Consider the following 14,104-nt stretch of genomic DNA (forward strand, 5'->3'; position numbering starts at 1 on the left):
TGCACCAGTATTTAAAAGCACCTTTTGTTTTAATATTTTTTCATCTTTATTAACTTGGGTATTTCTTATTTACATTTCGATTGTTATTCCCTTTCCCAGTTTCCGGGCTAACATCCCCCTAACCCCTCCCCGCTTCTCTATGGGTGTTCCCCCTCCCAATCCTCCCCCCATTGCCGCCCTCTCCCCAACAATCATGTTCACTGGGGGTTCAGTCTTGGCAGGACCCAGGGCTTCCCCTTCCACTGGTGCTCTTACTAGGATATTCATTGCTACCTATGAGGTCAGAGTCCAGGGTCAGTCCATGTATAGTCTTTAGGTAGTGGCTTAGTCCCCGGAAGCTCTGGTTGCTTGGCATTGTTGTTCATATGGGGTCTCAAGCCCCTTCAAGCTCTTCCAGTTCTTTCTCTGATTCCTTCAACGGGGGTCCTATTCTCAGTTCAGTGGTTTGCTGCTGGCATTCGCCTCTGTATTTGCTGTATTCTGGCTGTGTCTCTCAGGAGAGATCTACATCCGGTTCCTGTCAGCCTGCACTTCTTTGCTTCATCCATCTTATCTAGGTTGGTGTCTGTATATGTAAGGGCCACATGTGGGGCAGGCTCTGAATGGGTGTTCCTTCTGCCTCTGTTCTAAACTTTGCCTCTCTATTCCCTGCCAAGGGTATTCTTGTTCCCCTTTTAAAGAAGGAGTGAAGCATTTGCATTTTGATCATCCCTCTTGAGTTTCATGTGTTCTGTGCATCTAGGGTAAGTCAAGCATTTGGGCTAATAGCCACTTATCAATGAGTGCATACCATGTGTGTTTTTCTGTGATTGGGTTACCTCACTCAGGATGATATTTTCCAGTTCCATCCATTTGCCTATGAATTTCATAAAGTCATTGTTTTTGATAGCTGAGTAATATTCCATTGTGTAGATGTACCACAAATTGTTTTAATTTTAAAGAAAGACCAACATTGTGTCTCATGAAATCAAGTCCACACAGAGACCAACACTGAAGAACATTTGTTCCTCTGGTACTGCTGAAAACTTCCAATGGGGCACTGACCCTGACCAACCCATCTGCCCTTTGCCCTCTGCCCTGTCCTTCTATGAGAGGACATGTGCCTGTGGCCACTGACAATGTACTCAATCCTAGCCAACCATTCAGCATTGCAGCACAGTATTCAGACCCTGTGAGTGTGGGTCGTAAGACCAACTGAGCATGTGCAGCCCAGCCCAGCATTACCAGAGAGTACAGCATCCTTGGGTCTCTAGGCCAGGAAAAGGTCAAACTTCAAAGTACAATTTCTATCATTCTCATATACTGTTAAGTTTAAAGATTATAAGTCAAAATATCCAGACTCAGCCTGTCTGACGTTTCCGAAATGCTTACCACTTCTGGGTTATGTCTGCAGTTTGTAAGGTCATAATTCATGGGTAGAAGCAGGGTTTCTTAGCATCCTCTCTTCTTCCTACCTTAGTAGTGAGAGTTCTGTGCTCTGTCTCTCCTTTCTCACTCTACTTCCAAATAACCTCACAAACGTTCCTTTAGCCAGTCACTGTGCTCCCTCACATAGTGTCCTCTGGCCATCACTGTTACCTCTGCGATATTACAATGAACTAATATGTAAACTTCGCTGTGCTTTACTGTGGGTATTTTGCCATTTCCACACCATAACATATATATTTAATGTACGTCAATGAACTTATCACATACCAAGAGTGTATTACTATGTGTTATATATGTATATATTTCATATGTGAATGAATGAAAGAAACTGCCCCACCATGGTGTTTCTACTGCAGTAAAACAGAGCCTCATATCTGTTGCTGGCCTCCCTCAAACAGAGGCAGATGGCTGTGACTGTCCACAACTCAGCATCACTAAGCATTTTGTCTGATGTCACTGACCATCATGACATAGGTGCCCATGTACACATTACCAAAAGCATCACGAATTCTGTCCTGGGAACTGACCACACCCTCAGTGTCCGGTCTCGGGCTGTAGACAGCAGCCACCTCTTGTCATGGCTCCAGCAGACAGTGTTCACAGCTCCATCGTGACCTAGGTATTCAGGATTAAGCGAAACCAAGTAGAATGTCTGCCTGTATAAGAACAGGCCAGAACTGCCTCTTCTCCAGGAATAAAGGAAGCGGTTTCTTGCTGCTGGACTAAAAGACCAGGCCCAGCATCAGATAACCTTGCATTAAAGGTGTTCTTTTTTTAAAATCAGTTTTTTCTTCTTTCCTTTCTACTGCTCCCTGAATGACAACTCCAAGACCAATTATTTATTATTGAATACCTAGGCCATAAGTTTTGGCTCATTTCCTGACTGGTTCATAACTTATTTAACCCATTTAAACTATTCCATATCTACCATTTAGTTAGTTACCCCCTCCCCTTCAGTACTGGCCTGCGTCTTCCTTCGTATCTCCTCAGCATCTCTCCTAGTATCCCGCTGAGTTCATTGACCTGCTGGTTTATATCTGTGACTATTTACCAGATTTCTCTCGCTTTCCGCTGTGTCCTGCCTCCTATTTCTTGCCTCAGCTCATAGGCCACCAGCCTTTGTATTGACAGGTGGTACTTACAAGAGATTTTCTCTACATGACGGCCTACTGATGAGGCTTGTAGAGGATGCCTTTCTAAAATCTCAAATTTCTTAAAGATAAAGTTCTGACTTCATGTGCCCAGGTTGGGGAAGTTCTAATACCACAGTATAAAAAGCAGTGCTCTAAAAAAGAGTACAAAGGTCTCTGGACCCTGTGATAATCTATCAGTATAAATAAGCCTTTACTTTTAGTTCTAAGTAAGAAAACAGAAGAACTCACTGAGGATGCTTGGACATGCTCTGATCATCTGCTCTGGCCAATAGCTGCTTTGGATGCTGGCTTATACCAGCCCAGCAGTGGACAACACCTGCTAGGGAAACCACAAGCAGGTAGGACCAACCTTCAGTTATGCAGCCCCTACTCTTCAATTTCTTTCTGACAAGGAGCACACTGTCTCCTAGGCCCACCTTTGCCATTATAGTCTTTACAAAGCAAACTTGAAACCACAACTACCTGAGTGTTCTGAGAGACCTAAAAGCCCAAGGATTCATAGGAGAAGAGACCTGGAGACAGCATCATGGGCTCGTCCCTGGGTGAGCCAGTGAAATTAAGTAGACGGGGAGCTGGAGGCTGCACAGTGTCAGGCATACACAGAACATCAGTGACCCAAGACACGCTGAAGCATCACACTCCACCCCGTGGTGCCCTGTGGTAAACTCCGCAGCATAAGGAACCACAGCTTTGACAAGGATCTAACTGACAGGACCCTCCCAGCAGGCTGCTCTCAGCACGGGAACGTGCACACTGCAACTGAAAGGGCATTCAGTGAATCAGTATCACCAGAGCACACCGGCCCGAAAGACGCCAGAATAGAAATGGAAAGGCAAGGCGGAGAGTACTGTACGTAAGATGCCACTCTGAAATGGGACCTCAAAACAGCAAAAAGTTACCAAACAGAAAAATTATGCCAAATGGCTTTGCTGCCCTCTTGTGTCGAGTTCTGGCATTTTTCACAAAAGCACAAAGGACCACGCAAATGCCCAAAGAACATTTATTTACTCACTGCTGTAGGAACGCAGCATGGAAGTTGCTCAAACGGCTGGGAAAACCGTTGAAGGAATCAGAGAAAGAACTGGAAGAGCTTGAAGGGGCTCGAGACCCCATGTGAACAACAATGCCAAGCAACCAGAGCTTCCAGGGACTAAGCCACTACCTAAAGACTATACATGGACTGACCCTGGACTCTGACCCCATAGGTAGCAATGAATATCCTAGTAAGAGCACCAGTGGAAGGGGAAGCCCTGGGTCCTGCTAAGACTGAACCCACAGTGAACTAGTCTATGGGGGGAGGGCGGCAATGGGGGGAGGGTTGGGAGGGGAACACCCATAAGGAAGGGGAGGGGAGGGGAGGGGGATGTTTGCCCGGAAACCGGGAAAGGGAATAACACTTGAAATGTATATAAGAAATACTCAAGTTAATAAAAAAAAAAGACAAAAAAGAATGGAAATGGAGAGAGAAGTCAGGTCAGTTCCAAGTATCATTGAGTTCAGAACTGTTCTGTTCAATTCATTTTGAACACTTCAGTGCAGTTGAACTCTGTTCAAAGCAAAGAAGTTGAGTTCATGGAGTTCGGAGACAATCCTTCAAAGCAGAGCAATTCAGTCTCAAAACAAGAGAAGCAAATTTCAATCAGTCAGTTGAAGTGGAGTTTAAGTCAGAACAGCTGAGTTGAAACAGCCAGCTAGAGTTCAGAAAGCTAGAAAGGGTGAATGTATCTAGTAGTAAATCTCAGAGGCTCAAACATTCATTCTAGGGCTAGGTTAGCAGATGGAGGCTGAAATCTGAAACTTTTAAGATCTGAACTTGTAGAAAATTAGATTATACAAAGGACAGAAGCTTCCATACATAGGCCTAGTGATAGATAGAAATACTCTGGGTTCAGCTAAAATTATGTATTCATAAAACTTAGGTATGGCTTTCATCCCATGACTTCATCTGGGTAAATAAAAGCTAAATTTACATTAAAAAAAAAAGGCTGGGAAAAGAATACCACACGGTCTGGCTCTCACTGTTGCTCTGTTCACAATGGTCAGAATACGGAATCAGCCTAGGTGCCTATCCACTGACCTACTATAATGAAAATGCAGTACGTTTACTCAGTAGAATACGATTCAGCCATTAAGAAAAGCAAAATTGGGGTTGGGGATTTAGCTCAGCAGTAGAGCGCTTGCCTAGCAAGCGCAAGGCCCTGGGTTCAGTCCCCAGCTCCGAAAAAAAAAAAGGAAAAGCAAAATTATGGAACCCCCAGGTAAATGTATGTGGATGAAAACAATCATCCTGAGGTAACCCAGACCCAGAAACACTAATGTTCCATGTTTTCTCTCATTCATGATATTATCTTCGACACTTCTGATACGGTGTTTCATCTGGAATTCCTATGGAAGTCAGGAAATGAGTGAGGTGCCCTGGGGTGGGGCTTTCAAAGGAGCAGAGATCGAATGAAATGGTATAAGAGGTGAAGAGCAGTGATGGGAAAGGGAAGGTTAAATGTGGTAGGGGGTGGGAACACAGAGTAGAAGAGGGAGCGTAACTAACACTGAAGAATTTTGAAAATGCCACATGAAAGCCAACTGCAAAATAAGTATACTTAAAGTGTATAATACATATATAAGAAGAAATTAAATAGAGTTACTCTATAATGAGGTGATAAAGCCCTACTAGATACCATAGGCTAACAAATAAAAGGCCCAGAGTTCAGAATGGTTACCACTTTGGTTTTTACTGGCCACTGGGGTCCCACAGAACCCCAAATATTACAGACCATTACCAATGTTCTTGGCTACATCCAGAAACTGATGGTAAGACCATATGGATAAAGACACTGTATGCTTGAGTCATAGGATCTAAAAAAATGAAGCTGATTAACACCTGAAGGTTCATCCCGACTAGCTGGTTTGCACATACTGGGAGGCGCTACACATGCTACCACAGAGAAGTTATCATGAATCACGCCTGGCTGCAAACTCTCAATGCTGCAATGGGCCTGGCAGGACATGGCCATTTTAATAGTAGTGTGAATGCCGAAGAGATAAACTATTTTCTGATTGAATTTAAGGCCCATCCACAAATTGAAACCCATACCAGGCACCAATATCAGGGCTAAGAACTTGTGGCTCGTAGACAAGCCATAGGGTCTAGGGGAGAACATAGTACTAGTACTATGCTGAATGGCCACAATGTTACAGTGACTCCTGATGACTTAACCTTATATCCATAGATTGGGGCACCTCTCAACCTTCATCACACTCAGTGCTGTCCTCAACAGGCGGTGATTAACACAGAGACCTTCATCTGGCGAAGGTGCAAACACAGTAAGAAACTGAAATGCTCAATCTGAGTGGGACATCTATATCCAGCTATAGCACTCCCTCCCAAGGCTCAGGAGAAGAAACAGAAAGGCTGGAAGGGCCAGAGGTGGCAGAAAGTCACAAGGACACTGTTTGCAGATATGGCAGGGCAGTTGGCATATGAACGTGCAGCAGTTCTGGCAGCATGAACACGTCTGTGCAAGCTCAAACCAGACAAAATCCCAATGTGGAGGAGAGGTAGGCATGAAGAGCTGATGGCCACTGAGAGCAGCTGGGAGAGGGGAGACTTGGTTTTCTTAAGGGCCTGTCCTTGGTAGGTCAATCAAACTCCAGTGAAAGCCAGCATACAAAAGTTTATGGACAACACAAATTGGAATTGATGGGTTAAAAAACAAACAAACAAAAGAACACAAAGCTGGGTACGTAAGGAAGGGATGAATCTGGGAAGAGTCAAGGAAGTGAGCATGATCAAATACATTTTACAAAATTCATTAAGAACTAATTAAAAATAAATAAACAACACTAACAAATGTCCTGAGCACTCACCAAGCCTGTGAACAGCCAAGGCCATCAGGAAACAGCACTGTGACTGCACCAGCAGAGAGCACCTATGACACTGGCACTGGCTCACATCTGCCCTGGGACAGGGCATGTTTGAGCATCCTGCCTGACAATGTGCTCGCACAGTACCTGCTCGCACAATCCTACCTCCTGTCTTCTCAAGTTGCTTTTCTATCAGCTACGTAATAACTCTTCTCAGATGACAAACAGGGATGTTCAGATCCGCCTTGACCCCTAACCTCAGGTGCAGAGGCTGCATGGTAGCACACAAAGGAGGAGCAGTGGGGCAATCCCACCAGAGCTCAGGTTTCCCGGGAAGTGGACGACCCCCTCAGAGCTGAAGTACTCTCCTCATCACCCATCTTCCACTCACCACAGCATAAGCCAGCATCCTAGGCTGCACCAACTGGAAGCTGAAAGCCAGCACACAACGGACATGGCAGAATTATATAGAGATGCTCGATATGGACAGTCACAGCCTACTCCTTCAGTCTATCATGGAAGACTCTACACTCATACCCCAGGACAAGACCGTCATGGATGACTCTAGACTTACTGAAGGCCTTCCTCTTTCTCTTTCAAACCACCCTAGACACTGTGAGGACCCTGGTGCAGACTAGACAGTTCAGGTTAAGCCAGGGACCCAACATACATGGGTCATAGTGTACCTCTGATTGTAAGCATGACCTTACTTGGTCCTGAACCCATTACCTTCCTAGTACTTCATGGCAAACCTGTCTATGCCTCTATTCTCAGGAAACTTATGAGTGTCTGCCCACTGCTACCCAAGTGTGTATAGAAGGCAAATGGACATAAGTCAACGGATTTTTGTGTATATTTGTATTCAGTAAAAATACCTAGCAAGTATACGTTTCTAAAGCAGCTACAGGATCTTACTGAAGAGCTAAGACTTGTTGGCTGTAAAACCAGGAAAAATTATGTATCTATTAGGATGTTTCCACAACTTAGTAGCAACTTAACATGGCTGCTCTTATTTTTAAGAGGTATTGAGCTGCTTATGTATTAAAATACCTATTAAAACCCTACATCTCAAAGCACTTCAATAAAAACTTTTTACTAAATTAACCATATTTCAGCTCTGTAGGAGTAGACTTCCTTCACTGACCAAAACTGTTCATATGCTTTTGCCCACAAGACCCTGGCCATAGCTGGCTGCCTGGTCTTACAGAGCTCACACACCAGAGAAGACACCCCATCCCTTCCCATCCCTCAAAAGTAAGGAAACCTGAAAAGGCAGCCGGTGCTCCAGAAAGGCTGGCATCGAAGACCAGGGACAGGTGGTTACCTAAGCCACAGGCCAGCTGCTGTCCATCCCCTGTTTAAAAAAATAAAGAGCTCTATAAAATCATAACATGGAAAGCCCTCTGGACAACTGACAATGTGGAGAACATTTAGATAAATAGTCATTTTCTCACATAGAGACGAATTTGATACAGCACACAAGGCTCAGTTGCTTTGCTTATACCCTCCTTCCCAAGGAGTGTGCCAGGCCCTGAATCAGCCCTTCATCAAGACCTTTCACACCATCCTCCCCAAACCTCACAGAAAAGCCGTCACTGGGACCATTGGGGACAGCGCTTTCACAACAGTCAGAGTTGGGGGATCTCCACCAAGTGTGCGACTTCATAAAAGGAAACAGCAAGTATCAAAATATCCCAGACAAGCACTGCATATTAGATTTTCAAAAGGCTTTTGTCTAGGATTACCTGAAAAGCAGAGTTCTATGAGCCAGAGTGGTAAATGTTAACACCAAAACCCTGTGAAAAAGGTGAAAGAAAGCCTGGGAATCTGAAATTGCCTTCAGGAAGCCACCAGGCACTCACGAGCAACCACTTCACTCCCGTCAGACATGATGCCGTGAGAAGTGTGAGAGCCCATAAGGAGCTCCAGGAAGGAAGGCAGGGAAGATGCATTTGAGAACTCAGCAGCACCGGGGAGGTCAAGAGTTGCTCTTCTTTGTGAGATACAATCCATTGGAGGAAGAGACACAGCTCACAGGCCAGTGTCAGATCTCTAGCTTCTGTCTATGTGAAAAGGTCATCATAGAAAGTGGGTGTGACATGGTATGCACTCATTGATAAGTGGCTATTAGCACAAATGCTCGAATTACCCAAGATGCCTAGAACACATGAAACTCAAGACAGATGATCAAAATGTGAATGCTTCACTCCTTCTTTAAAAGGGGAACAAGAATACCCTTGGCAGGGAATAGAGAGGCAAAGATTAAAACAGAGACAGAAGGAACACCCATTCAGAGCCTGCCCCACATGTGGCCCATACATATACAGCCACCAAACTAGATAAGATGGATGAAGCTAAAAAGTGCAGGCCGACAGGAACCAGATGTAGATCTCTCCTGAGAGACACAGCCAGAATACAGCAAATACATAGGCGAATGCCAGCAGCAAACCACTGAACTGAGAACAGGACCCCTGTTGAAGGAAACAGAGAAAGAACTGGAAGAGCTGAAGGGGCTTGAGAACCCATATGAACAACAATGCCAAGCAACCAGAGCTTCCAGGGACTAAGCCACTACCTAAAGACTATACGTGGACTGACCCTGGACTCTGACCTCATAGGTAGCAATGAACAGCCTAGTAAGAGCAGTGGAAGGGGAAGCCCTTGGTCCTGCCAAGATTGAACGCCCAGTGAATGGGATTGTTGTGGGGGAGGGGTTAGGGGGATGTTGGCCTGGAAACCAGGAAAGGGAATAACATTTGAAATGTAAATAAGAATACCCAATTTAATAAAGATGGAAGAAAAAAAAAAGAAAGAAAGTGTGTGTGAGGCATCCTGGCAGTGCTACAGGATAGAAGTGCCCCACAATAACCCTCATCATGTGCAACTGCAGTCTCCCTCCACTCAGACCCAAGCCATGTTCTGGAGCATCAGTACCAACCTCTTGACTTATGTTAGTTGTCGACTTGACTACATCTGCAATCAACTAAAACCCAAGCAGATGGACACACCTGTGCAAGTTTTCTTGATTGGATCATTTGAGGTAGGAATATCTGCCCTAAGTCTAGGTCACACCTGGTGGGGGTCCACATAAAAGGATGTGAAAGCAGGAAACGTTGCCTCTTTGGCCCTCACGGATGCTGGCAGCTTCATCTCGCCTGCTGCTGAAGCATTCCTTCACTGGTTAGAGCTTACTTCTTCAGGATTCCAACCCAGCCTGAAGACCAGCTCAGACAGACAGCCTCATGGACTGAACAACCACTGGACTCTTGGGTTTCAGTCAGGAGACAGACACTATTGGACTAGCTGGACCACAGTCTCTAAGCCACTCAAGTCCTATATATATTTTCATTATACCAGTTCTGTCCTCTAGAGAATCCTGACCACATCAACCAAGATCTGTACTGGGACAATAGGCACAATGCAGCTGCAGGAAGAAGAACAAATGGTTCCAAGAGGAGGTCTGGCTTACCTGAGAACTGCAGACAGGTCACAGCAACAGGCGCCTGGGCTACAGCCACCTGTCTGATCAGATTTCTGGGTAGGAAACTCTCCGAGTACTCTTTACTTTAAGGAAAGTCATAGTAAAAATCAAGAGATAAATTCAAGTAAGATTAGAAGTAAACTACAAATTAAGTTTATTTCCCTTTATATAAATATATTGTTTTATATAATTAAAACTAAAAATCCATCTGAATTTATAGTCACAATCATGAATAACTCTTTAATACAGATTTGTATCTTGTATTGCCAAAAAGACATGTATCTTTGTGGATCTGTGTGCAAACATGTACACATGTGTGCATGTGCGTAAGGAGGTCAGAGGTCAACCTCAGATGTCATTCTTCTGAATCTCCAGGATCCTCCTGTCTCCTTCCCTCAATACTATGCTTTATGGGCATAAATGCCCAGTTTTTATGTGGGTGTTAAGGATTCAAATCCGGACCCCCTTGTTTGTATAGCAAGCACTCATAGGTAGAGGAAGGGGGCAGTGAGCTGGATGTAAATTGAATAAATAAAATTAACTTAAAAATCATAAGTTGAAAATAGCCTAAGTCAGGAATGACCATTGTACACCTAAGTAGAAATCTGCAGGGCTCAACCTAGTCTTCTGTGAACGTATCCAGACACTCCCACAAGCTCAGCGCAGGCACAAAGACCGATGCAAAGCTTGCTCCACGACAGGCATTGAATACCCCTGCACGGCACTAACCATCTGCATCCAAAGCACAGGCTGAGTACTGGCTGTCCCTTGGTGACTCACTGGGAACTGCAGTTCAAGCCATTGCTCAGAATCCCAGGAAGGAATCATGCCCACACCATTCACTCAGAAAACAGGCAAGTCCAATACAAGAATGGGTTATATGGAATGTGTATTGTTTTTTTTTTGTACCCATAAAGATGAAAATGTATAAATTACAGCACCTTAAGTTGGGAATGATTGTATTCCGATAATCTATACTCAGTTAATAGTTGCCATGAAAGAATCGCATTCTAAAGGAAACCAAGTTTGGCAAGGGAAGGGTGCGGGTGCTTACAGGGAGGGTACTCAAAGAGTGGACAACACCAGTCTCCCAGGTCTATGCAGAGGAAGCAAAGTTACCAGGGTCTCAATAGCCTGCAGCCTGAGGACTCACTGCACCAGCAAGGCCCATTTTTCACAAGCAATGGGTTGATCCTGGCATTCTGGGTTCCCACACTATAAAGGGGACTTGCCTGCTACAGGGCTATGGCAGAATCAATCATTGGGCCTGGTGGGAGCACGCCTCGTTAGTTGCCTAGATGCTATTCTGAAGGCAGGGCTATTTATCATACATTAACATTCAACTGAAGCTGGTGACACTGGTCCACTTCCAGCAAGTGAACATCACTCTTCCCACATATCTGTTAGCATCTGGAAACTGCTTCCTGAGAAAATACCATTTTAAGCACTAAAAATATCATTTTTTAAACTTTAAGAGCCATGTCTTCTTGCTTCCCACAAGAGCCAAAATTATACAAAAAGAAGATATCTCATATAAAAAGCAGGATCACCACAGTAGAATCCAGCCCAGTGTAAACAAGGCTCCTTATGGGAAGCCTAATATTTCTAATATTAGGAAGAACACCAGGGGTTCAGGTCGCTCTGGAGGCCCAGTGTCACCAAGAAACACTAAACACTCCATTAGGTAAGGAAAAGAAAAAAGTGTTTAGGAAAAATATCAATATGCATGGTTAAAATCACATCCAGAATATCAAAAACACATTTAAAATGCTATGGATGTACTCTTAACAACAGAAAGTAAATTTTAAAAAACTCAGTTTCCTGATGACAGACTAATACAAGTTAATGTTATTTACAATGTCATTCCAATCTACGACTACAATTCACAAAGCAAAACAAACAAACAAAACGCCAAATACTACCAAGACTGTGGGGACAGGAAACCCTTGATCCACTGTAAGAGGAGATTTAAGTTACAATGGCTACAGTGGAACAAAGGATAGAGATATCTCAAAACCTAAAATGAAAACTCTTATGATCCAATCTCACTCTGGATACAGACTCACGGGAACTAATCATTACCCAAGAGACGCTGCTTGTCTGCGTTCACTGAGGCACTGTTCAGCAGTTAAACTACAGGATCAGCCGAGGTACCCATCAATATATGAGTGAAGTGTGGTATCTATGCACTAGAAAGGTAGCTCAGCATAAGAATACTTGCTGGTTTTTCCAGGAAACCCATTTCAATCCCTAACACCTATGTGAGACAGCTCACATTGGTCTGATGCCCTCTACTGGCCTCTGCAGACACCCACACGTACCCACAGACAGCCACTAAAAGTAAAATAAATCTTTAAAAAGAAAATCCAGCTGCAAAGTAATAACATCCTGCCATTTGTAGTAGACTGGACAGGAACCAAAGGGTGGTAAGTAAAATATGCCAGACACAGGACTTCAAACACCGTATTTCTCTGTCACATGTAGACACAGCACCTCAAATACTGTATTTTCTCGCTCATATCTGTTTTTTAAAAATTCAAAAAGTTGACCTGAACATAGACTAGTGAGGACTCTAGCGGGTGGGAGGGTGGCCTGGAGAGAGCAGTGGATAAAGCAGGTCAGGGTCATCAGGGAATGCTGTACATATACATGTGCTGAAACACCACAGTGAGCCCAGTAATGGAGCAACTGACCAAAGTCGATCACAACCACCCAGAGCTCCAGTTAGCACTTCTGTAAAAACAGTAAGTGGGTGTGGGGTACATTAAAGTGAGTGTTAACTTAGGTAACCCATAGTTTGGATTTTCATTATATATTTTAAGTTCAGCCTGAGATTATACAAGCATGCAGGCTATGTTTGCAGCATGTCCATGTCAGTGAACCAGCAGTGACCACTAAGAAGCAGCGTGAGCTCTGTTGATGGGGTGGCCAGCCATCAAATAAAGTACTTTCCTACAACCGCGTTTTAACAAAAATTCACTACCTCAAAATTAATAACATAATAAAAGAGCAAAATGTCCAAGAACTACTAAAATGACTCAACCATACATGATTTAAAGGATGCATGTCAGTGACATATTTTATCAATATTTATGTACATATACTCTTAAGAATTATGCAAGCACTTTAAGATTACTTCTAAGTTGCTTCAAACCTAATGCACGCACTCAATTACATACCATTTGTAATTGTTCTTGTATTTTGAAGATCTTTTGTTATTATGCTTGATGTTAGTCTTTGGAGAAAACATAGCCATGCTGGAAGGAAAAACATACACACAAATGTATATATAATTCTCACCAATTAAGATTCTAAATTTCCTAAGATATTTACATTTTATAAAGAAAAATTAAACATGCACAAACTTACATAATTTTCCAGCTACCTCATCCTTCTTGGCCTCCGAGAAACTCAGGCACTCACTCTGACTCAGACACATCACAAAGCGACACACCTCCCCTTGGTGACCCTATGGAATGCTTCTCAGCTCAAGGTGCCACCGCAGCCTCAGGAGCACCATCACGCAGTGTGGATCCTCAGAATGCACACTTAACCTCACAGATGAAAGTGCTGCATTGTTTTCCTAGGGCATGAATTTCTAACCATCCAATCCATCCATCCACCATCTTCCATTCATGGGCTGCCTTCTCTAGGCCATACTGTCATCTATTTAGTTCATGCTCAAAAGTATGCAATCATTAAGAACTCAATACAGTAAAATTTCATATGGATTTAAGTAGATTTATGGTTTTGTGTTGTCCGTAGTCATAGCTATCCTGGAATTTCCGTGACTAGCAGGCCACCCCTGGGGCACACCTGTAACTAACTCATCCTTCTATCTAGTCACCTTTCTCCCCTTGCAGTGATCTCTCCCTCCATCTACCATCTCTCTACCCATCCCTCCTTTTTTCTACCTGCCATCTACTCCTGGTGTCTCATCTGAGAGTTCGAGGAGCCAAGTGCTTCTCCTGTGCTTGGTTGATAGAACAGACAAGAATTAAAGGAGCATCTACACTTGTTGCCATTGGGAAAAGGGAAAGAAGGTGAGGTAGGGAAGGGCTGAGAGGCCGGGAGAGCTGCAGTGGCATACAGGATGACCCACCTAGAGCAGGGACTCAAGGTTGAGATGAGAGTGGGTGGGCAAGAGGGAAAGTCAGATGAGAAGACTGACTAGGAGAGG

At 43.9% G+C, this 14,104-nt stretch overlaps 1 protein-coding gene across 53 annotated transcripts in view; it reads right to left on the reverse strand.

Annotated features, from left to right (window-relative positions):
- Positions 1-14,104, reverse strand: part of Wdr27 (WD repeat domain 27) — a 120,453-nt gene that overhangs the window by 78,713 nt on the left and 27,636 nt on the right. For all 53 annotated transcript variants that reach the window (NR_197273.1, NR_197274.1, NR_197275.1 and 50 more), the window contains 4 exon segments: positions 1,922-2,043; positions 7,708-7,797; positions 9,913-10,007; positions 13,104-13,181. Coding sequence is in view for 50 of the 53 variants with exons in the window: in NM_001432195.1 (NP_001419124.1) it covers positions 1,922-2,043; positions 7,708-7,797; positions 9,913-10,007; positions 13,104-13,181 (385 nt within the window). In the remaining 3 variants the exon portion in view is untranslated.

This window comes from Rattus norvegicus, chromosome 1, assembly GCF_021556685.1.
Source record: "Rattus norvegicus strain SHRSP/BbbUtx chromosome 1, alternate assembly SHRSP_T2T, whole genome shotgun sequence".
Lineage (NCBI taxonomy): Eukaryota > Metazoa > Chordata > Mammalia > Rodentia > Muridae > Rattus > Rattus norvegicus.